Source organism: Falco rusticolus, chromosome 2, assembly GCF_015220075.1.
Source record: "Falco rusticolus isolate bFalRus1 chromosome 2, bFalRus1.pri, whole genome shotgun sequence".
NCBI classification, from domain to species: domain Eukaryota; kingdom Metazoa; phylum Chordata; class Aves; order Falconiformes; family Falconidae; genus Falco; species Falco rusticolus.
Genome location: NC_051188.1, coordinates 91,100,608 through 91,126,105, shown reverse-complemented (window position 1 = coordinate 91,126,105; position 25,498 = coordinate 91,100,608). Strand labels below are relative to the sequence as shown.

Here is a 25,498-nt window from a genome sequence, read left to right as displayed (position 1 = left end):
CTGCCAGAAAACCAGACTACAACTAGCTCATCAACATGTTGCTAACAATTTTAACAATAGACACAGGTGAATTAAAAAACACCAGTCCTCTTCTTGACATGAAGAAAGAGGGAGGGAGCTATCCTTCATGTAATTATAAGTGAGACATGCAAGCTGGGAAGAAACCTGTAAGAGGGAATTATCTGGAGAAAACGGATGCAGAAGGGAACATCAAAACAACAGAAAAGAATAAAACAAAATACAAGCTCCAAACCAACAATAAGATAAGAAAGATATGGACACAGCTCCACTCTGAAACGTAGGTCTGTGGCGACTAAAAGAGCGGGGGGGGGGGGGGCAGGGAAAGAAATGCATACTAAGGAGACCAGACAAAAGCCATGCAAAGATATTTTAACATACAGGCAAGGAAAGTTTCCATTTGGAGCACCAGATTCTTCATACTGTTACTGAATGTAAGTGAAACATAGCGAAATACATAAGTAGGGCTGACCGCGTAGGATCATGGCTGTCTCCTTCCAGCAACTGCAGAGACCTTGTAGCCATTCTCTTACTCACTAAGAAAAGCCATAAAACACAGAGGTCATGCTTCCTCCACTTCTGGGTGAAAGAATCCCAACATTGCTTGGTCTCTTACACACAGAGTATCCTATATTAACAGTTTTGCCTAGCAGCAAAACTACTGCTCTTGTATTAGAACAAACACTGTGCAGTTCCTTCTTCTGGTGCTCTCTATCCAGCCATATAAAAGCAGAAGCTGGTGGAGATTGAATAAAAAGCCCCAGCGTAAGCTGCCCTGTACTGTGTAGGCTTACAAATACTCCACTAACTTACAGAAGCAGCTGTACCTAGGCAGCTGACAAGATGCTAGCCCTAGCCATCTTCCCAGTGCAGGAGTACAACCGGTTGCAAGACAAGAATACAGATTTCCCTTCAGTCAAACACCACTGCTGGGTTTCTTTGGTGGTAAAAGAAATGACGACAGAGGTTGATAAGGCAGAGCTGTCAGTCCCCAGATAGCTTGATCTCCACTTTACTAGCTGATGCCACGTTCAAGACCATGAAATTAAAAGACACAAGTTCATACCCGGTAGGTGACACATCCCTCTCATGCCAAGCCGTGTCCCAGCTAGGAGCCTGACAGTGACAGATTTCCCTGCCACACAAACATGACTGAACTCTCCCTCCTGGAAATGCTGACAGCTTCACAGCCTCTCCCTCTGCTTCAAGCAGGCAGGAGTTTCATATACCCCAAAGAAAGAAGGGTTTTTATTGCACATAGAGCACTCTCTCAAACACCAGGTTTGGTTATTACAGATGGGTTTATTTCTAGCTGCTGCTGCTGCTTGTGCTCTAGGCCTGAGCTGGATGAAAGGATCACAAAGGCAACCAACGCTTTCTCAGAAAACGGAAAAGCAGCATTTCTGGTTGTGAACATATTTATAATAAAACCTCATGATATGGATTTTTTTTTCATTATTTTGCTAGGAGTCAATAAAGCATACAAGATTACTATAATTTGAATGTCAGATGTGCCCATCTACATTTTCTTCCAACTACTATGCATCATTTTACTTTTTTTTTCCTTTATTTTCCTTCAAGCCACTTACAGGAGAGTTACTATGTGCTATGAGACTGTTCTTAATCACTTGAATAAAAACCAGTAGCTACTCCGTTCTCTGTTCAGTTGTCATAATAATTTTTCTCTTGCCTGTGTTCAGACGCCCGCTGGATTTTTATCTAGATAATCACTGAAGCTGGCTGCAAATGCACTTTAGATGATACTCACTGGGTACCTACTAATAGCTGAACGATTTTTGCAGCTTTACTAAAATATATAGAAACCTGAGCACATCTGAGCAAGGCTGGTAGGGACTCCCTAAATAACTATTCAGCCACTCCATGAAGTACAGCACCGCCACAGCTGGCAGCACAAAGGACACAATGAAGGGTTGCAAGAGATGCAGAAACAGTTTTACAGCCAGGAAGGTATCCACTGCTTCAGCCATTTACTTTAGGAGCAAAAATGCTTCCCATCTTTTCCTCCAAAGCAACCAGGCCTTCAAGGCAGCACCCGCTCCCTTGTCTCTTGCTACCTTTGGAAAGACTGACCATTTCATGGAGTGCCATGGCCCACATTCATCACTCCCCTGCCTAACCCACCTTTCAAGCTGCCCCTAGCAAAGGGGAAAGCTTTTGTTGGTAAATGAGAGGTTTTTCCTATTCCTCAAAGCCCCAAACCAAATAACAACCCATGTATTTATTTTCTGTCCTATCCATGACTGCAACTGCAGCTGTGTAAACCCTTGAAGAAACAAATCTGAAAAAGGCCAGTCTTCTCATCTGTAAATAGGACTTCTGTTTTTCTGAAGAAGCTGATTGCTGTGCAGGCTGGTCCTCTGAACACGCTGCTACTTTGTAATACCATTAAAATATGAAGCCATGGTTTAGACATCAACCCATAACTGTTCAATTTTCAGCTTTTCTGATTAAAAGTTTTCGATACAGAAACGCATCGTACAGACGTCATCATTATAACTAGGACAGAAAGCAATGCCAAGAACAAGCAGGTCCTCAGAAAGGGTGACTGCAAAGCATGTACTGTGGTATGTGTACTCTTGGAGTGCTCAGATAACAAGTTTTCTGCTCATGCCAGTAGATGTACTTGCATGCATAGTCACCATTTATGGAGATCTTCTAAAAAACTAGCCTACAAGAATTATCTTTTTAATTTAAGATTTACAGATAACTAAGCTTAAAATATACAATTGGCAAGCTAAACTTACAAAGTAAAAGTTCAGACTATTAGAGTATTGAGATATGCCACAACACTGCAGGGTTTGAAAAAATGAAATTTTCATGGTAGGATACCACAGTTTCACAGAAATCTCCACTAGAATACATAGTTCCTTGCATGATTTTTTTTTTTAAAAAAAGTCCCAGCAGTTGGCAGTTGTATTCATCAAATGTCTGCTTTCCTTCTGCCTTGTAAAGTTGGTTCTTATCAAGAAGAATGTTGAGCTGGTGAAATTGCATTATTCAGAAAGCAATGAAGACCTCTTACACTTGCACTGACAGCTTTCACATGTTTGCTCTGCTATGCTGGAGCCACATGTTAAATTACTACAACCTTCTTGTAAACACCTCTCTAGAGTCTTTCTATAACTGATAGCCAACCTCATAATCTGAAGAAAACCAAACCAACTTTAATGTGAACAAATGTGTCCATAGCACTTTTCAGGACATCATCCATACACACAGAGATATATGCAATATATAAAGGCTTCTGAATTTGATGATTTAAGGCCTCATAGAAAGATAAATCTGAAGGACAAGCACTCTGTTGTTCAGCTCACCCATGCAGAGCACCCATGGGGCAGCAGTGCTGCCTGCCTCTGGGCTTGACTGCAGCACTGGGGTCAAGAGGTCCCAACTCTCACAAATGCTGAAGAAGGCCACAGGACAGGCTCTGTGATTTTTAAAACTGGTGCGTGACAACACTGAGCAAAACCAATAATGTGTAGGGAAATTTCTACCTTTTTTTTTTTTTTTTACCCTGTTATTGAATAACTGCCTTGATTTAAATATGGTCAGGTGTAAAAAATCTGCATTATTTTAGTAACTTTGAAATGAACTAAACTAAACCTGACCTCACACTGCATCAGGTCTTCATTAATACATCCTTGTCATTGTGGGGAAACAGCATCATGTTAAAGCTGGGTGAAAAAAGCAGTTTAATAACATTCAAGAATATTTCTTTAAAATTTCTTACTATATTCAGTATTACAATGCTGAAACCAAGACATATTGTCAAAATCCAATTTTATTTTAGAAGTCAGAAAATAATCGGTTTTAGAGTCTCCTCTAAATTCTCATAAATTCTCATAAAACTTGGTAAAATACCTACGAATTAAGGAAGGCATCTCTCCAGAAGCTTACATTACACCCACCCTGTGCTACCTGAGACTGCTCAAAATGATCAAGATCTGTTACTTATTAAGCTCCGTTACTGGGATTGAGACCTTACAGTATAGTGCAAAATTTGTTAAAATACTTTTGAAGAAAATCATTAAGATTTAAAGCATCTGGTTAGTAATCAAGTACTCCTCAGCAGAAACACAGTTTTAAAATCTGGCATTAAGGCAGAATGAATCTCTCAACAAATACCTAATCCAAGGTGATTTAGATAAAAGAGACCAACAGACAATAAATTAAATCTTCTGAGGCAGTCCTGGAGAACACCTTTACATACACTTTCTTGCAAACACTCATAGATTATGAAATACTGAAAGAAAAGTATGAGAGGAAACCTCCCAGACTAGCTCTTTTTGGCCCCTAACCAAGGGATTTGTCCTGCTCAGGTCCGCAGCCTATGTCCCAGAAGCCCCAAATCCTGCATGGATTTCTTCCCAGCTCTCATCAACTATCATACTCAAGCCATACGGAACCTTACATTTGGTGGAACCAACACCCGCTGCCTCTTTTAAAGCTTTAGAAGTCAAACAGGTAAATTTCCTTTATCCATAGGCTCCAGGGGTCTACCGAGAATTTGCTATGTCAACACTGTATGGAAGGAAATGGAAGAGACTGTCAGAAATTAGACAGTATTTCAGCTGTGGTTACGCTACCCTTTCCCAACCATGGTTTTTACTGGAAGGCACAACAAAAAGATACCTCTCCAGAAGACACAGTCTGTTCCAAGAACTGGCCCGATTTACTGGGCCCTGCAAAAAAGAAACTGGTTGAGAATAATGAACAACCTGCAATACTCAGGATGTTAGAGCAGAGGATCTAGCAGACCAGATATATTTTGTCTGTTAAATCTGTTTCAGGCTAGATCTAACCTTTTGACTTCACACTCTGTGACTAAATGGTTTATAATCAGTAATGAAGCTGAAATGCTTTGATGAAATATTTGTACAAACAGGAATAATCATGTTGCTCATTGAACAAAACAATCTCTTCTGGGGATTCAGTTCACTTGCAATGTTCAGTCAGCAGAATATCATGGAGAAATAAATATGTTCCACGTCATAAAACTCTAGCACTCTAATACTCAAAACTAAATTAGCTAACACAAACATGAAAGGTGGTGCTAGGAACAGGCATAATTTATGCTTCTGATAAACCAAGATATAATATTTACATGATTTTTTTTATTTAGAAAAATTATAAAAACATAGAAAAAACCATTTGAAGGATTATTTAATGCTATTACAAGTTAGATCACAGACATCTTAAGACCAGGGTCCTAATTACAATTGGTAATTACTTGATACTATATGTGTATTTTTACTTTTCCTTTAAATAGTTCTCCTGACCCTGAAAAGGGTATACCATCTTATAATACCATCAAACCAGCAGGTGAACCCAACATTCAGGATAAAAGGAAGGATGAAGCTAAGCAGTGAGTCTAAAGCCCACACTGTGAGCAATAATCACAGTTTTCCAGATGCCTCAGCATTTCAGACATATCTTTTGCAAGCACTGGGCACAAAAAAATTCTTTCCTTTTTTATCTTAAAATATGTCAACTTTTTAGATTATTCTGGCTGTCTTAAACATACTTACAAATAAACTCAGCTCTTTTCAAATGATGTAATTGTTGAAGCATTGCATGCATGGGGGATGCTACCACTTCACCTACATAACTTGGCATGAACTTCCATTTATCAAAATTCAAATTTGGGATTTCCCAGGAACAAAAGAATCCCTTCCTCTGAAGGCACTGCTTTAGCACTGCAATCAGGGATAACAACACGAGGAAAAGAGAACTTCGGTGCATACTTTAAAAGTATTATAAATATACTGACAGGAAGAATATTCAAGTGCTGACTGCTCCCTTTTCCCCTGTACTGATCTTAGGCTTCACAGTTTATTTAAGCATTCAGCACAAACAGTAGTGTTTCAGTAATGTTTCTAAAGATACCAGTGAAATGCAAGCTGCACCTGGTACCTTATTAAACATAGTCAAGCTTTATCTCTACACAGACCTTACTTAATGCCCCATTGCTAATCGCAGCAGCTGAGTAATGCTGCAAGATACAAGTGTTAAAATACTATAAACAGAAGTCTTGGCCAAGGATAAGGTTCAGGCAAGAAGAAAAACTAGAGGACAATTACTCACAATCTGTTTTCCCTATAACTTACTGAGTGTATCAAATAATTTTAGAAAATGAACATATTTATTTATTTGATCATCAGCGTCCCCACAAGTTTTATATAACTGCTTTGTATCACTCATATGAGGAAACACTCATGCTTCTATGCAATGACACAAGTTTTAACCCATGCACTTGCCACACACATTAGAAGCATGTAAAAAAGTTCTCTCATTCTGCAGGACATACTCTTGCCTACCATCCCACATGGCACTGTGGCTTCAAACCCAGCAAAAATCCAAACCTTCTCATTCCCCTTAGGTGAAAACCTTCAAAGGAACGTTTCAGGTCAGGTCAAAATGACCCTACTGCTAAGCCAGGCCCTCGGCAATCCTGCTCCTCCTGTCACCCTTTCCTGCTCACACGGCCTTGCGCATCCTGTGGCCAATGTTGCCAGAAGCAACGCAAAAGGGCAGGAGCAAAACTGTCCCTTTCAGCAGCCACCTACCATCAACCACGTAAAACTGTACCCTTGGCACGATCATTTTGCAAAACAGTTTCTTGTATGAAATCAGCAACTTTGGTATGAGCAGGTTTCTCAATCAGCTAAGGAGGTGGGATGTCTTGGGGGAAAAACTGGTGCTAAGCACAGCGTAGGGGTCAAGGAACACAGAAAGCAAATTAGGTACGGCTATTAGATCTGGCCAAAGACGTGTTGAATAATTCATGGTTATCGCAGGAGAGAAAAGGGCATGCACCAAGACAATTTATGGTACCGTTCTCTCTAAGGGAAATACCTATTTATTTCCAAAGGCAAGCAGTAAGTGCCTTTATTGCTTACATGCTACTCTTTAAACACAAAACATCATAAAAGCTTTCTTAAAGCTGTAACAAAAGCTTTCTTAAAACTAGACATTATTTGATCCTTTCAGTTTCTGTTTGTGAGATTGTTGCAGAAGTTACAAATGCTCAAAATATCTTGTATTAAAACCCCAAACAGTGGCATCTGCATGACCAAATATTTAGTGTCAACAAAAATTCACTGCGTTGCTCTGACAGAAAGCGATTTTTATATTTTATTAAACCAGATTGTATCTTCCCCTACATAACTTATTTTTTTTTGTATTGTTGGATTAGTAAATTAATTTCTAAAAATGAAATAAAAGCTTTTAGCTGTCAATCAAGGAAAAACAAAATTACCTGAATGACTACCATGTAATAAGATTAACTTCTTCCCTTCTTTCAAAAGAGACAACCTTAAGCTACCATACTTCTGCTTTGCAAATTTCTGTTTTCTTGACCAATTAGCTTTGTTTTTAATGACCTCAAATATTATCACTCTTTTGGTTTTTTACCCATAGAGGGGAAAATACTGAAAATTTCATCTTAATATGGAAAAATGACTGATACTATGTACCTATTTGCTCATACTGAAAGAAAAACTGAAAGTCTTCTAACTCCTCCACCTACTTCTATAACCAACGGTTCTACAATATGTGTGTGCTGTTTGCAATTAAAAGCACACGGAAAAAATCAGCAATGATAAAAGCCCCATAGAAACAAATGCAGGCAACAGACAGGTTTCTACCCTAGTGACACCACAACCTAGCAAAATGTTCAATTAAGTATCAACTAGTATCCTCCTCTATCACACCATCCAGTCCCTGCTCCTTCCCCTGCTCATGGCCTCAACTCACTGGCAAGATTGTTGTACATAGCACTTACTAATTTCATCCCTTTAGGAGCCTCCTGCATCCATTAGAGCAGCTGTTTTCCTTCACAGTCCTACCCAGCTGAGTTCGACTTGGCAATTGCTCAGCTAAAGAAAATGCTCTGGACAATTACCTCCTGCACCAGGATGAGCATTCAAAGATGGTTGTAAGAGAGAAAACCAAGAGAATTGTTTTGGCAAAAGGGCCATAGTCGGGTAACTGTCTATAAATACAATAAGGGTGAAATGAAGTGCCTGATGACAACCCTAAGAATTGGAAAATATTAAGTGCTCCACATAAGGACAGATCCCATATTCTAACATGGACAAATGCAAAAAGGTGTCCCTACAATAGTGAAAATGTGACTTTAAGAAAGTGACTATCAAGACTGAAACGCATCTCACTGCTTCCTTATACCCTTCTACTCACCTGTACTTACTTGTCTGTCTTACCACTTGATTGCAAGTGGTTTTGGGCAGGGACTCACTAAGTGTACAGCATTTTGAACGACAAAACTTGCAAATCTCCCAGTAAATTACTAACAATAACACGAACAGCAAATACTATTTTTGCAAAAACTGACTGCCATTACACTTACTTTCAGAAACTAGGTTTATGGCTCTTTTTTCCCCAATGCAGAATTAAGCACTACAAATTGGACTGCCATTAAATATGTGGATTGTCATTACGTATCTAGACCAGATAATTTGTCATGTAAGTCACTAGTGACAGACATTACCTTGCTGTGTCTTTCATGATACCAATGCATCAATTTTCCCAGTTCTATCTGAAAAGCAACAGCAAGATTTTGGAAGACTGTACTTCACTGTTACTTTCTTTTTCACCTCATTAGTCCTTCAGTTTTGATGAATCCACAAGAATGCTGGATGCCCCCCATGAAACTCGCCTCCTCATGAAAGCTCCTTTGCAAAATCAGAAAGGACCCCCTATTATACTCATCCATCACTTCAGTGCAACACATTCCTACCACCAATGCCACATCTTCAGCTGTTGGCCTGTAGCAGGAGAAGAGAGGCTTTGCCATCCAGGTAGGTGGTGGAGGCTGAGAGAAAGCCCGGTAGGATGCAGAGAGCAAGGTACAAGATTATGATTCCATCTGATATATTAATACCTATTAATTTCAACATCTTATAAATTCAGAATTAGCGGAATTGCCACTGATACTGCCCTCCACTACTCCTACTCTGATAGTAAGGGTTCAGGTGAGGATACCCTTCTATTACAGTCAGCTTTTCAAATTTGCAATGATTTTTGAAGCAGTTAATTATTTTATTTATCCAGACTGTTTTCATTCCTGGCAACAAAGTAGTCTTTATTGTCTAGAGCTCAGGTAGGTTGACACAGTACAATGAAATCTTTCACACTCTCAGAAGTAAAACTGCTTTCAAATGAATGCACAGCTGCCAGTGTGTGCTTGATGTATTTGCCTTGAAACTACTTAGCTATTACTATCAATTCTTCACACAGGTCATTTTCTGTATGCTGGTGAAATCTCCAGAATCCTATGCATTTAGTCATAATTTATTAGAGCTACTAAGAAATTTGTAGTGTTTGCATAAAGACTGCTTATTAACACTAGAAAGTAGCCTATTTTTAGCCTACATCTAGAAGTGCTGGAATGAAAAATCCTAAAAGGTTTTCAAGATGCCAGTTGAAGATGTCATGTGAATTTTCTGTTGCTTTAAAAGCAACTCTATTTATTATAAATACAATCTCCAAAATCAATATTTAAGCATGATAAAACATCTGTTTGCCACTCTCTTTCAGCTGCACAGTGCAGTCACTACCAGTGTTCTTGTCCTTATCCAAATCCTGTCAGGAACATTTTGAAGACAACTAAAAAAATTACCCAAGGAATACAAATATTTGACATTACAAAGGATAACCTACAGGGTCAATCTCATGGCCTCTTGCCACTCATAGCTTTTCAGTTGATGAATGTATCTTATCATCAAATTGCACAACAGTCAGCTGTACAAGTAAAATTACTGTATTTTGCTTTTTGTTCTCTTTCTTCCAAAGGAGTATTTTTCTTAGACCTCTTTTTGCAAAGCAAACGTACCAGGTCTACAGTTTTATTGCCTTGAAGATGAAGTTTTTACCTTCCTTACGATTCTGAGCAATATTTTCTGGTCTTTCATCTTTAAATATTTTGCACGAAGTAATTAAAGTACTACTATTTGTCCACTTTAATTTCCAGTAATTAATAAATAAAACCTTTTCTATGTATCTACAAAGGTATTTGCTTCACTGGGGAAAAGCAAAACCCACTGGGAAAAATTTTAACCTATGAGAAAACAACTGTTACTACCACATGTTTGGACTCTATACCTTTGTGTACCTTTTCCATGATTTAGGCCTATGCATTTAATTAAAAAATGACTCAATATGCTGTTTAATCAGCAATTATTTCTAGCTGTCATTCTTGCATAATACCAACCTTACCTTTTATGTCCCAAAATACATTCCATTCTGACCTGTAAATGACCAGCCTCTACTGACTCACCTGAGTGTTTAAGTAAAACTTATCAGCAAATTCTCCAAGTCACTAGAGAAGTCACTTGTGATTCAGTAAATCCATTCAAAGTATTCTTTAGCTATTTCATAAAAACTCTACAATATTCAAATTCCATTACCATAAAAGCCTATAGGAAAGGTCTGACCAGCTTTTGAGTCAAGATCACAACATCCATCCAAACAGAGTGAGAACTTGAAACAGCTTCTGCAAAGGCCATGACAAAAAAAGTATTGGTTTGTTCTTTATTTGACAGATATATGTTAATCTTGAAAAAGGGACCTTTATATCTAATTTAGCTGAAAAAGAGAGAAACCTGATATAATGCAGGGGCATTTTTAAAATGGTGATTTTGAATTCTGCATGTACTGACACTATTCCTTTGTAATTCTTTCCACAAAATAAAGTTTTTACATTTTAAGATGATTACCAGATTAACAGCTTCCTCATACACATATTCTCACATGTGCATACACAAATACACAGGTTCTCCTAGTAACTTACCATTTAACTCATTTAATTAATAAATAAAAATTAATAAATAATAAAAAATTAATAGAAATAAAATAATCCCCTTCCTCTTAGTACCTATCAAGTGCTATCTCATCTTCATGCTTTTAAGATTCTTGTATTTCACCTTCATCCCCCATTCTTGTGTTGCTCACTCCAGCCACTTCCACACAACCTCACCAGTGCTGTTGTTTTCAATTAAATGCAAATTCAGTACGAGTTAAAATTGTGAGTCTTCAACATTCCTATAGATCTGACTGTGTGAAAATAGATAGCCTACTGAGGGACTTTTCATACCAAGAATTTATATCACTTTCTGGTTTTAGTGATTTCAAAAAAGTACATTATTTTATGATAATGTATCTGTGGTTGTAGGAAGTACTAGGACATGCATCTCTGTCTTTATAAAGTAACAATCTCCTCTCCTTGGGTCTAGGTAATTGGGAAGAATAAATTTGAAGTTCTCCAGCATAGAAAGCAAACCCTGCAAAACAATTTCTTGCAAATAGATTAAAAGAACCTCTGTAATCTGATAGCAAAGCAAAATCATGATAATAGTTTCTGAAGTACTCCATACGATTTCCGTTTAATTCCTCTTAGTATGGATCACTAATTGGTCATGGAAAGGACTCTCTAAGCATGGCAATTTGAATTCCAGGTAAAAGGCAACTCTCTAGCAGAAGCTATTAGTGGGCAGAAAGGTGAGGCTGACTTTGTTTTTGCTGACTAAAAGAAAAATAACAACATCTGCTTCAGAAGATTCAGACTAAAATAAAGCTACTATATGGCATGGTAGAGGATGAAGCAAACCACACTGTTTTCAGAACTCTACAGCAAGGACACTGACTCCACATCACCTGATTTTTAAACTATTTGTTAAAAACAGATGAAAAAGCCCCACTAGTCTGACTGCAATGAGGTCTGCAAACCACAAAAGGATCTGCAGAGTGACTGCTTCTTAATCACTGCTTCTTCAGTAATTCAGATTAGTTCAGACACAGCATAAAAAAAAGTATCCGTGCAGAAATGCCAAGCCTTTTTGCATTGAGATCCCCCACTCTCCAGAGGCATGGTTTTATGTAATTGTTCATAGATATGTGACATACCACAGAAAAAAAGAAGAAAACTGAATAAAATATCTGCAGTGATATCCAGAAAATATCAAGCTGGAAAGTAGGAGGTCAGGGGGATATACTATAGAATATACTGACTAACTTCGCGCTGCATGGTTGTGAAAACAGATCAATTCGGTGAAATCATCACCTCAGTTGTTATAAGAGACAAATATCCTCCATTGTGGGGGCAGAGGCAGCGGGAAGAAGAAAATGGGAAAAAGCAAGCAAATGAAAACTCACACTGAAACCTTAGTACAGTAATTGTCTCTTTATCTATGTATGCTGAAGAACACAGCTCCACCTGGAGTCTAGCCATCTCAGAGAGTTAAATCAACCTGGTCAATAAAGCATAAAGCTAACAGGAGCAATGTCTTAAAAGCCATTTCCATGATCAGAGACACTGTTAAATACTCACACAAGAACATTCTAAATCAGGTAAAGCCAAACAGTTTTCAAGACAAGCTAAACAAAAAAGTCATTGAGGGCAAGTCATCAAAGGATATTTAATGTACACGATTTTCTAAATTTGCCGATTCTCTTCCTACCAGATGTCTGCTAATTTTTCCTTGGTTACACATAGATTTGTCAGGACAAAGATGTCCTCTAGGATAGCAAATGGTTTAGTATATAGTCAATGCTGCCCCAGGTGTACTTCCCAAAGTTTTTGTTTTTTTCGACTCAGGTGCCAAATTGCTCAGTCAAGTAACAATTTCTTATGAAACATACCAATTACAGAATTTGAAACTTACTAATTACAGAATTCATTCTTTTACTTTCATGTAAGCACAAACAACAACAGCACTATTGTGCACATCTTTACAATTCATCCACATCAGGAAAAATCCACACCCTTTTCTAGTTTGTAGCTTTTTTTTCCCCAAATACTTATGTCCAGCAGTCAAAAACACTTGAGCAAACTGTGAAGTCTTTGAACAAGAGCAGGAAATTAAGTGCACTTAAACTATAAGCTGTTCTTTGTAACATGGTACATAGCTCTCCTAAAAGAAAACCAACCATTTCCTCACCATCTTACTGTATAATTTTTGGAGATTTAGTATAAATCCTGGCACTAGCTTTTCATTTCTAATCTTGAATCACTTCAAGTATTTTAAAGAAAAGAACACAGATCTATAATTATTTAATTTACTTTCTGTTTTATCATCTTTTTCTGTGAGTGACTACATTTTAAGTAAGTGTTTAGTTCATTAAGCTAACTTAGGCACATTATCTCCATCTAACCCAAAAAATCTAATTCACAATTCCTACAAGAAAGATCACTCACACATCTAACAGAGATGTTCAAAGCTGTTGCTTTCTTGAGTCTTCCAGTTTGTTCTCTAGGCTTTTATGTTTGTTCCAGGGATCAATCTACAATTTATGTAGATCTGCCAGCAGATTCAAATTAAAATTAATTGTATAAACTTGTAAACTCAAGAGTACATGTCTGCTATTCTTAACGTTATCAAGGTAAGGCTCTAAAGCACAAGAGGAAGGGAGATGTAGGGCTCTCTGAAGTTTATGTAATGTTTCATTGTCAAGCTAGCATTGTTTTAGGAAGGACACTGTCAAAAGCACAAACAGGGATTTTACAGCAATTAAGTGATGCTGATTTTAAAAACCAGATCCCCAATTATAGGAGAAAATATTGCTTTTACCTTACTGATAAGTGTGACGACATCACCTTCTCGGATTGTGAGTTCATCATCATTCTGTGCTTCATAGGGAAATATCACTTTGCAATATTCCTTGGCTGAAAGGAAGAACATCGTGATAAATTATCACTTTATAACAACCGCTTATCCAAGGGTAAAATTCTTTATTAAATGTTCTGTGTCTCTTTGAGCTGCTTTATTTTCTTGCCATGTTTTTCCTTGTATTTTAGACCTTCATAAACAGTATGAAATATTTTAAAAATTGCATACTGATAAGCATTCCCACACACGTCATCTAGGGAGTTGGCTCTGTAGCCCCTAGAACCATTATCTCAAATGGTATTGCTCCAGACAGCAACCTGCCACAAACTATTTCCCCTAGAGTAAGCCCGTGTCTGACACTTACTTCCAATAATTCCACTGGTATGGCCTCCTACCAGATCACATAAATTGGAAGCATAAAGGACCCAGTAGCTTGACACAGCTTATCTATCCCCTGGTATGCAAAAAAGCAGCTATTTCTGAATTTATAAAGATGATAAAATAATAAATAATACATTAATAAATGTAAACACATATCATAACAAAACCTTCTGCACACTCAGCATAAAAGAAGAGTTTTGAATATTAGTCTGAAGTCTCCTCTTCCCTTTTCCCTTTACTGTCTATAAATAAGGGAATCATCTCAACTTTCATCTGGCAAATACCAAAGCCAGCACTCCTACTCAGAAATCATAAAGAGCAGTTGTCATGAAAAGCAGATACTTACAACTTGTTTCTGTGCAACAGACAAGTATGTCAATGTGCCTTACAAATAAAAAGGGCGTATGTACTCCAGCTGTTAAATAATGTATAAAAATAGGTGATATTCTAAGACAGAAGGTTTAAAAAGACCAAAGAAACACAGAGAAATCACTGGACCTGTTGTAGAAGGGCAAGTGACTTTGTAGAAGTCTTCACCTAAATTTAAATGTCTCAGTTTTGATGACTTCTGCATCTAGACAACTGTCATGTTGGATGCAGAGAAACCGGTACTTGCAGGCCACAGAAACCTGAATTAATTTTAAACAACAGGACTTATTTCTTTATACTTACTACAAAGAGAACCTGCACGGTATTTGAGGCTCCACCGGGGGGTCAGTTCAGCTGCCCAGACACTAAGTGTCACTTCAGACAGCTGCGTGTACGTAAGACACTCATGCCGTTGGCAGATATGATGCACTACCTACGGAAGAGCCAGGCCCCTCTGGAAGCAAGCCAAAATACCCTGCAGTACCTCCTCCATGTGTAGGCTACTGATGTCAGCCCCCAGGGCTGGGCCTAGTATCTGGATTTAGATTCAGGCACCTGATGTTAGAACTGGCAATCTCAGTGCCTAGTGACTTGAACACCATCAACTGTAAAGTGAGGGAAGCCTTGAAAGTTGCTTTTCACCCCAAGGGCAGACACCTACATTTGATCAGCTGAATCCCACTCTGAACCACCTGGATAGCAGTGACAGATCTCCACTGGGACCCACTGCAGCACAGACACCAAATTCACGTGGCTATACTGAAGCTTGGGGCTTTGACTCAGAAGCTGCATGCCAACTGCTGAAGTTTAGTGACATGAAGATCAGCCTCAAATAAGCAGCCAACACACGTGCATGTCAAGGGTTGCTGTCTGTAAGCACCACCAGCCTGAGAAATGAAACAGTACTAATGGGGAAGAGGAAAGCTCTTCTCCAGTTCACACACTGCCACTCATAAATGGCATGTATTTTATGTGGCACTGGTTCAAGTGTTTCAACAAGAATTTCTTAGGCTTCACAGATTTATTTTCCTGAACACAAAAATTTAAATTTATCCAAGATCATTAGCAGTTGTTTTTCTGGCCTTGCCCTGTACTGGGTCTGGCTGGGATGGAGTTAATTTTCTTCACAGCAGCCCACATGTGCTGTGTTTTGGATTTGTGACTACAACAGCACCGGTAACACACCAGTCAGTGCTTTGGCTATTGCTGAGCAGTACCTGCATGGCACCAAGGCTTCATCTTTTCTCCTTTTCCCCATTCTGGACCCCTGCAAGTAGGCCAGGGGTGGCCAAGAAGCTGGAAGGGTACACAGCCAGCACAGCTGACCCAAGGTGAGCAAAGGCATACTCCATGCCATATAACCCCCACTCAGCAACAAAAAAGGGTGGGCTTGGGGGGTGTTGGTCTGGGAGGTAGCTATTGCTTGGAGACTGGCTGGGCACAGGTCCACTCGTGGTGGGTGGTAATTGATTGCCTTTGCATCGCCTCTTTTTTTTCCTCTTTCATTCACCTATTAAACTGTCATTATTAATGAGTCTTCTTGCTTTTTCTCCCCCTTTTCTCTCCCCTATAGGGGAGCAAGTGGCTGGGTGGACCTTAGCTGCTGACTGGGGTCAACCCACCATACCCCCTTCTGATGTCTCTGAATAAACAAGTCAGGTGAAGACAATGAACATGACTTTGACAAAAACATGAGCAAGGAAAAAAAATAAATCCCTCTCCCTGGTTCTGAGAGCAGGGAACACTGTTAAATAAACATTTGGTAACATTGTCAAACAACTAGGTATGTGAGCGCCACGAGGTCACGATTCAGATTTCAAGAGGACGAAAGGGGTGTCTAACTGCTATTTTACTGCGTTATCGAGGAACAGTTTGGATCTCTCTTCATGGACTTGGCTAGGATGTTTCACCTGCTCACTGTCTTTGTCTTCAAGACGGTATAATAACATTTTATATAAAAGCTGGTGGAAAGTTGACACATACTGACTTAGGTCAGGTAGATGCAGAGAGCATCTAAGATAAAACGTGAGATTCAGCACATTTTTACACTTCAGTGTGTACACTATCTTAAAAAATTGGGGGTGGGGTGGGGGGTGGGGGTGTGTGCCCTATGCTAGAGTATCCACATCCTGAAAATCAGCTTTGCTAAACAGTAAATTCAGTGAATTAGTACAAAGGCGATGTAGATATAATACTGTACTAAAGAAGGTGAGTGCTGCACACTCAGGGAAGTCTGTTTCTGGAGACAGGCTTAGCACTTCTTTTTCCGGATACGGAACAGAAGCCAGGCTGGGTTCTCAGAGGCAAAAACCACCTGGGCCCAAGAAGGATCATTCCTGAACGCCCATTCTCATGTACATAAATTATTCCTCTGTTCAATAACAGTATAATCTCCAGATTAGGTGGGAAGATAAGCACAATGCACAGCTAATCGACAGAGAAGAACAGCCACTACACCACAGTAACAGCACTGTTCTGAAAGGACATCAGTGGTGCAGCTCTTGCTCAAGGTGTGGATGAATCCCGTGTGTTTCAGATTAAATAATGCTTTGAACAGCAAGTGTCCAGGGAGCTCGTGTCTCCTGAGGCCTGTAACAGGTCATCCTACCTCATCTCCCCCTTACTATTTGAAGACTGAATTTGAATCATCTTTCAAGATGAAGCTCCCAACGGACAAGAGTGGCTATGGTTTCAGCATCTGAAAAAGTCAGTTGATAATCAGAAAAGTCAGTCCTCTCTTTTTTTTTTTTTTTATTTTTAAGAACGTTTCCTTTAAAAGTTAAGTGTCAATGTGGATCTCACAGTAAGCGGTTGTCAAAAGCAGCAAGACTTAACCCATGAACTCACAGCCCTTTCACTCATAGCAAATGGATACACATCTTTGCCTTCTAGTTTTTATGTCAAGAACTGTGCCCTCCCCACCAAGTTCTTACCCTTCTTTCTTTCTTTTTTATTTTTTTTTTTACAGAGAAACAAGGAATTAAACTAGAGAAAAATGTGAAAACCCAGATCTTAAACTTAGCCAAATGCTGATACAGTTCATAAAGAGCCAAGAGACAATCTTGTGGGAGGCACAAGAGGGAAGTGGGGGAGGGTCACAGCTTCCCGTGCTCTGAAGGCTAGCGCAAGAACACAGAGTGAAGGCACAGCCATGGAAAAAATACTGTTTTATGTATAGCAGAAGTGTGGACTCCTTGAATGCAATTCACACTGACCTGCACTAAATCAATACATTCCTCTGTCTAACAAGGACCCTGTGGATCATACTGCAACAGAGCTACATCTCCAAAACATGATGGGTTTGGAACAATGTAAATGACTTGACAAAATCAGCTTTCAAACTTCTCCTAAGGGAATGGTAGACCAATGTGATTTAAGTAAGTAAAAGCAAAGCCAACAGGACTCAAAATAATATGAACCTTTAAAATAAGATTAATAAAAGCAGAGAAGAATCTAATAGGTATGTCACTTTGGTACTAAACTTGTCCTTACTCAGCACAGCACAATATTGCAAGAGGATGCAGAAGCACTTAATTTCAACAGTTATGTTTAGATAGGAAGGAAAAAAAAGATAAAAGGAAACACTGATTTCAGACACAGCACTTAGAGACTACACTAGAACTTGCTGAATTTGGGGGGTTTGCAAGTGAAAAAAAACACTACAAAACTAACAGTCAAAATAATATAACCTATTCCAAGCCTGGTAAACAGGCTTAAGCCAAATTAAAGCTTCAAACTAAGATATCAATAGCAAGCATCTCAACTGTAGATGATAAATCTAATTTTTACATTTGACATTCAAGGCTGGGTTTATACATCACAGATGGTTCTTCCAGAAGCCTTGCTTTTTGACTCTGACCTGAAGACATCTTAAATATATACCTCCTAATAAACCCCCAACAGCAGACATCTTGGAAACAGTAAGGGAGGAGAAAAGATGATGTTAATTAACTTTTCAGTTCTCATTTATTAATTCAACAATAATACACTCTGTCAGGCCAGAGTCTCTCCCTGCAGACTCGCAGTGCCTCCCAAGCAAAGGAGAACAATCCGCCATAGACAACAGGCATTGCTCAGGGAACTGAGTGACCACATCAACCTTACAGTGTATCTTGCAACTCAAACAGGCTGGAGCAGGATGTTTAGCTTGTTCAGAACATATTCTGAAGCAAGAGGGCTTGGGCTAGGTATAATCCCATTTGAAAATATGTATCCTCATCTACATCCTGTGATTTTTGAACCGTACTGTTCCAACTAGACTAGATACAATGACAACACAACAAAAAGCATCTCCTCTGCCCACCTCCCTCCTAGTCCTGTCCTTCAGAAGGAAGAACAAAGCCATCGCTAGCTTCCCTGACAGACCAAGAGCCCAGGGCGACATGTGATTCCCCTTCCCAGCATAATTCTCGTAACTCAGAAGTAGGAAGAAAATGCAGCAAAGAACTAGGTATTTATCACACGTGGTCTGTCACTGCCCACACTTCACTGAAGAAAAAGTCTCAGGACCATCCTAAACACTATAAAGGGGTGATCCTCTAAGAAGAACACGATGTTTTATGGGGGTAGTTCACATGCATCTTTGTTCAGCATCTTATGTCCCACAGTCTGTTCCAAGCTCAAAATGTGGCCTGTTTGGTACAGCCTCAAAATATATAAAATCTAGTGAAAAATCTAGTGAAAAAATCTTAAGACTACATTCAGTAAAATTTGGGTTTACTATTAATTGCTACACTCCAGACTCACAAATGGACTGCACTAATAAATATTTTCACAGAATTTCATGAGATGTAAACTGTCAAAACACCACCTCATCAAACAAAAAACCCAGAAACAGTATTAATTAGGGCCTCATTAATCCAGATTCAGCTACTACTTGTACCTTCTGCCATCATGCAAAAAGACTAATTGCTTGCCAGGATTCTGGTATTCCTATGCAATAGTTTAACACAAATTGTAATCAGTCAGTGAGTGGAGTAATGAAATTAAGTGCCATGGTCAGTGCATTCTGTGACTTACTACTGCCTTTGCTGTTTTGTTGTTTGCTTATTTATACTCCATTTTTGCAGTTGCAGTAATCTATAATAGCTCTTTCAGTCATTGCGGATGTTTTTGCTTTGCTGAATTTCAGAATCCAACAGAGCTACTTAAAAATGTATATATATGTTCTACAATATAGTGTTTTCACTGCTAGCCACTTAAACTAAAAGCAAGCTACTTCATAGAAAAAAAAAAATATTTCTCACTCCAGAGGCACAATTATAAATGCACACACATGCATGTGCCACCCCAGCTATGTAAGAGATATGAAAATTCAACAGCAGAATAATTCTCCTATAAGTCTAGGCATCCACAAATCTAAACCAAACAGCTCTCCCCTCTTCTCTTCAAAGATGCATTCTTTCATTCTTGAAAGGTTAGTGATGTTTTCCAAGGGACCACTCACACTCTGTAAGGATTTGTACTTCCACTGTGCTCTCCCTTTGAGCAAAAAGTCCTCTTTGGCCCTGAAGAGTCATCTATTTATCCTCCAAAATCTTAAGCCCACTTTTTAGGGAGATGTTCATAGCATATTGCTAGGAGATGCACCTACAGAACATACTTCTCTGTCTCTTGCTCTGACCAACTCCCATTGCAGAACTTAGGCCATCTTGCATGTACTAAGAGCAAACAGTAAGCACATGAAGTGCCTTGCTGCAAATCACTGCCCTATCGCATCAGGAAAACCACAGAAAAAAGCAGACCCAATTCAAGAAGTAGGAAGAGAGAGCAACCACCACTCCATGCTGAAGCCCCTGTCAGCAGAGAGGGAAGATGCCCACGGGACACACCTTCTGATGGCACCTGCACTCAGGCCGGCATAACCTTCTCAAGCTACAGGTTGGGAAAGGTAATTCCAAAACACATCGGTTCAGAAGCCCTGCTCTACACTACCAGTTCGAACATTTTTCAGTATTTCAAGTTCTCACTTCCTCAGGGCAACTGAGTTCTTGCAGAACTTCCCATTAACACCCTAGTGGCACAAGGGGAACAAGGTAACAGGATGCAGCAAGTCAATTAGTGTGGTGCAGCTAATGGACAACAACTCACCAAAAGCTGTTTTAAGCTGCTTTTGCAACTCTGAGCTGAAAACGTGGTAAAACAGGTTATAACCATACACTTCTCTCAGAGGGCCCTGCTCTGCTGCTCCAGATGCTTGTCTTCCTATGTCTGTCTGTGTTTCAGTTCTGACAATGTTATCTGCTAACTCTCTAAAAGGATAAACACATCAGGGAAGGAGAAGGCCTGTGCAAGACTTCAAAACTCAACACTATATTATAGTCAAATTTCTTTTCTAAGGTTGGCTATGTTATCTTCCTTCTTATTCTTTTCTACCAGCATCCATAACATTTACTTGTAACTTTATATAAACAAAATCCTAAAGTTATTTGGTAAGCTAGTTATATATGCCTCCTTAGAACAGCACTGAGACCTGCCTAAATGATTTAATTATTGCTTTTTGTTTACTAAGCATTGAAATGACAAAACCAGAACTGATGTTCTTGGACACTGTTCATTTCTCATACAAACTATACCACCCACACAGATTATTTCTGCTACATAAGGAAAGAAAAAAGAGGAAAAAAAGCAAAGGCCCACTCACAACCAGATATTTTTCTATGGCCTACCTAGGAGTTACAGACTGAAGTTGGATCTTATTCAACTCTGATTAATTCTGAAGTACCCTCAAGGCTGAAAGCTGATCACGTAATTTAATTTGATTTCTGGTAGCAGAAAACTCGAGGTAGGATTATCAGAGCAAAAACAATTCAGATGATTCTGTGAAACAAAGCATTCTGTCTATGTACTGGCTACTCAAAGTTTATCCTAAACATACCTATCTGCACCCTTGCTTTTCATATATATAGGACACCCTTTTAGCCAAAACCACAGAAAAGTGTTCAGCTTGCTTGTAAGAGGCTTAATAGCACAAAGTGCAAATAAGAAAAAACTATGAAACCTACTTTTTGTTCTGCTGTCCACTTCTATTTTTGCTGGCTCCTGAGTTACTGTGGCTGGAGGTATTTTCTTCCCAACACTCTGTAAAAAAAATATAACATTCTCCTTTAAAATTTTCAGGTTCAGTTAAAAGTTGGACAACATAAAAAATTGTAAATGAAATACAAAATACAGGAGCAGAAAAAGGACAGTAAAGAAACAGAGACAAATTAAACTATATATAGGTTTGTCTGTGGAGTTTTCATATTTTTTGTAATGATAAAGAATTCATAGAAATGCAGTCTTCAATTTTTCCCTTTTAAAAAAATGCTTGGTAACATTTTTACACAATAACTCCTTACCACAGTTTCAGGGAAGACTCACAAAAATTTAATTGACAGACTGAATATGTGATGAAATTACTTAAGGAAAGGTGCTATTCAGTACCAAAAGTAAAACTGGAAGGGGGGTGGTGGGGAAACCCTTGACTTCTGTCCATACAAGGACAACTGATCTCAGTCATTCCAGATTGACTGTCATTTTTAAGTTGACAACATCCCTTTAAATGTTTTTTTATTTATTTTGAGTAAAAATAACTACAGAGGAGTACTACAATAAGCAATAATCAGCCTCAGACAGGTAAGATGAAAGAACAATAAAAAACATTACCTGCCCTCAACAAAAGACAGTAAGATTGGTGATACTCACCTTCATGTATCTTCACCAATTACTACATGCACGGTATCCCCTTTTCTCCCTATCAAGAAACCTGTCTAGCTTTAAAACTCCAGTCATGTGTAGTTGAGGACAGAAGTGTAACTATTACTTGTTTATATAGATATAAGTACTTAAAAGCCCTAGCCCTTTTCTGGTAAAGTATGCATAAACACCACAAAACCTCCTCTGTACTCCAGTGACCTGAGTAAGAGCTAAGAGACAAGAGAGCTAAGATTTATTCTTGAAGGCACTGAGGACCTCTTGGGGATCATGAGGAAAACACTGGTCAATATGAGAAGCAATAGGAGTACAGCACTTCAAGCAGATGAAAAATTTAAAGGTTTATAAAGAAAATGAAGAGCTCCATATTAGTCATTTTGAACACTTAACTGTGTCAAAATTTATCTACGAGAAGGAGTAAAATACACACACAGGGATTTTAGGCTGGCAAAAAGAGCACCTCTGCAAGAGAGGTAGTTTTGACAGTTGTGCACAAGACAATCATCAAATTTGTGTTGATAAGTATGACAAACTATGAATTGCAATACTCAGAAGTGTTCTGTTGGTACTTAACTTGCAGGTGGCAGCAGAAACAACTAACCTGATGCTCTTACAATTCCCACTTACAATCCAGAGTTTGTGAACTTCTGGTGAAGAGAGATTACCAACAAAACTCCACAGAACCTCCCAGCTTCTTTGCTGAGGTGGGAATGAGGGATGAAAAGCATTATATGAAGCAGTGATTAGGAAGGTAACAGAAAAACAGATACCAGACTCCTGCAAATCCGGGGAGGGCAAAACTAAGAAAAGAGCATGACCTGGCTGTGCTGAAGAAGCTTAAAGTCAAGAAGGATGATGATGAAAAGCTGACTCTCAGATCTAGCTGGAAAGCAGTGAAAATTGTACTTGAAGAGATATAATGAGTAATTTGAAGCTACCGGGCATTCACACAGATAAAAGCACAGAATGCCTTCAAGATGAAAGCAAGACTAGGAAGACAGCTTTTGGTTCAGAGGCAAACAGAACAGTTCAAGATAGCTGCATATCCCAGTACATGCTCATTCATGATCAAACCTTTATTCACAGTTTGCTTGATAAAATGGTTTGGAAAATGATGAGAGCACATACTCTAAACTGTACTGCTAGTTAACTCACAAAGAAATGCTTACTAAAGGAATATTAAAAAACCCTTTAATTTAGGGATGTTTTTCTTTTTTTAAGATGAAATTGTTATTCAATAGCAATTAATTAAAGGAAAGCAGTTGGTAACTGCTTTATCATACATAAATTATTGATCTTATGCCATGAAACAAAAACCCAGATAAACGCACAAAACCCTAAAATTTAACAGGCTAAAAATCACAGCAGAAGAATCATGAGCAAAGAGGAAGAAACTGGTGTACCCCAGTGGGAAGGGCATGCTGCAATGTATCCTTGATTTATAGAAGCTTGAAAACATTCATTCATCTGCTTGTTCAGAACAAATGCCTGTGCAGTTGATAAATCAGCGTGGGGAACCAACCGACTCTCTGGGAACAGAAAAGAGAATACCATCCAAACAACGCTGTTCTTTTGTTGGGAGCTAGGGAACAGGTCAGAAAGCAGTCAGAAAACAGTCTTTGCATGAGTTGCTATTTGTTCAGGAGAGAAGGTAAAAAGCCCAGGGAGCAAAGTTGCTAAAGACACAACTCCTTCTGCACATATAGAGATAGCTTGAGCAAAGCAAGGAGAAACCAGACTCCTGACAGGTTTAATGATAGATGACAGTGCAAAACTTGGTGTAGCACATGGAATGTGCTAAATAGTGACCTACAAGATCCAAAGATCATTTACTGTGGAACAAGCAAAGCTGTCCCAGAATTTTGCAACGAGGAGAGGAAGGAATGTTTACATCTACTAGCAGGATACAGAATTTGCAATTCAAATGATTTAAATAAGGGTTGCGCAGAATCCACTCCAGTGAGGAGGGCCACCTGAATTTGCTGTGGGACAGGGAGAGGAGAAGACAAGTGGAACTGGTATTCTTTAATTGTAAGAGGACTGCACTGAAGGATTTATAGGGGTGACACACAAACCAAGCCATGCAAATCTAGTTTTAGGTGGGCCTGCACTGCCAAGAAGTTTTATTCTTACTGCAAAATGGTAGTAAATGAGATATTTTTTTTATTACGATTTTTTATGTTTACAATTGGTCTATAGTGATCCATACATTTGCATGGAAAACATTTGTTACCACTTTCTGAAAACATCTCCATGAAACCAAATTTAGTACTCACTTGTTCATTAGAAAACATGCAAGATAAACTTTCCTCACTCTAACAGACACTGAACCCTCTGTGATCTGATGGTTCTGCTTTAACAGGACAAAACATCAAGTTTAGATAAGATCTGTGTGCTGGGAGTCCCAGATCAAATAATATTATCACAGTTACCAATTTTTCTGACAAGAAAAGGGAAATGGGAGACACATCTCCTCCCATATGAGCCAGAAACTTTCCTTCTGGCTCTCCAACTGCTCTACATCACTCATACTCTCTCATACTAGTGGCTAGGAGACCCAAGCAAGGCCAACTAAAATTCCTGCCGATCCAACACACATCTCCATGACACAGACTTTATTCTCAGGGACTAGTTACTATAGGGTCTTTTGGTCTTCTCCAGTTGAAGGGCCAGCATGATTTATCAAAATCTCCTTCACTTTTAAAAAAGGAAACATGGGAGCAAAGAACACTCTAATTATGTTGAAATGAAGATTTCAATATAATTATTTGTCCTCCTCTGTTCTTCCTTTACATAAGGTGGCAAATTCAGAAAATATTTTCCTCCAAGCCCTTCTACACACGTTGATCTATGCTGCAAAATACTGATACACAACTCCAGCTTACACATTACTTAGTCTTTTACCCAATTCATTCCTAATTATCAGGCTCAGAATTCCCCAAAAGCAAGCACATCTTACTCCTTTGGGACACAGGCACAAAACGAGATTTAGAACTTGAAGGACTTTTTGTTAATTTAGACATTCTAAATCCAAGAGCAGGATCTTCAATGCTGCCAGCATGTTCTGACATTTCCCAGCCTGAACTCCCTCTCTCCATTTACCCAAATCTATCATTCTTTCAATAATGTTTGCAATAAAAAGTCACACGCAGCATGAACCAGAATGCCCATAATGACACCGTCCCAGCACTGTCCGAATACCAGGCTGCAAAGACAAGTGACGTTCTGCATTTCCTCTCTGGCCCTGTATATTTCGAATTCTTGGCTGCAGAGCGGTTTCAGCACCAGCAAAAAGGGCAGCATTATCCCCTCTGCCTCTGTATCTCCAGCCTGGTGGTTCAGAGAAACTTCTGAAGAGTACAATTTCAGTTCCCCTTTATCTTCCTCCA

The 25,498-nt window shown here is 38.9% G+C and overlaps 1 protein-coding gene across 6 annotated transcripts in view; it reads right to left on the bottom strand.

The window, feature by feature from the left end:
- The window catches only part of SH3KBP1 (SH3 domain containing kinase binding protein 1), a 231,460-nt gene that overhangs the window by 42,253 nt on the left and 163,709 nt on the right, over window positions 1–25,498 (bottom strand). For all 6 annotated transcript variants that reach the window (XR_005102619.1, XM_037377236.1, XM_037377238.1 and 3 more), the window contains 2 exons: window positions 21,419–21,494; window positions 13,626–13,720 (listed from right to left, as the gene is read on the bottom strand). Coding sequence is in view for 5 of the 6 variants with exons in the window: in XM_037377236.1 (XP_037233133.1) it covers window positions 13,626–13,720; window positions 21,419–21,494 (171 nt within the window). In the remaining variant the exon portion in view is untranslated. The remainder of the gene's footprint in view (window positions 1–13,625; window positions 13,721–21,418; window positions 21,495–25,498) is intronic.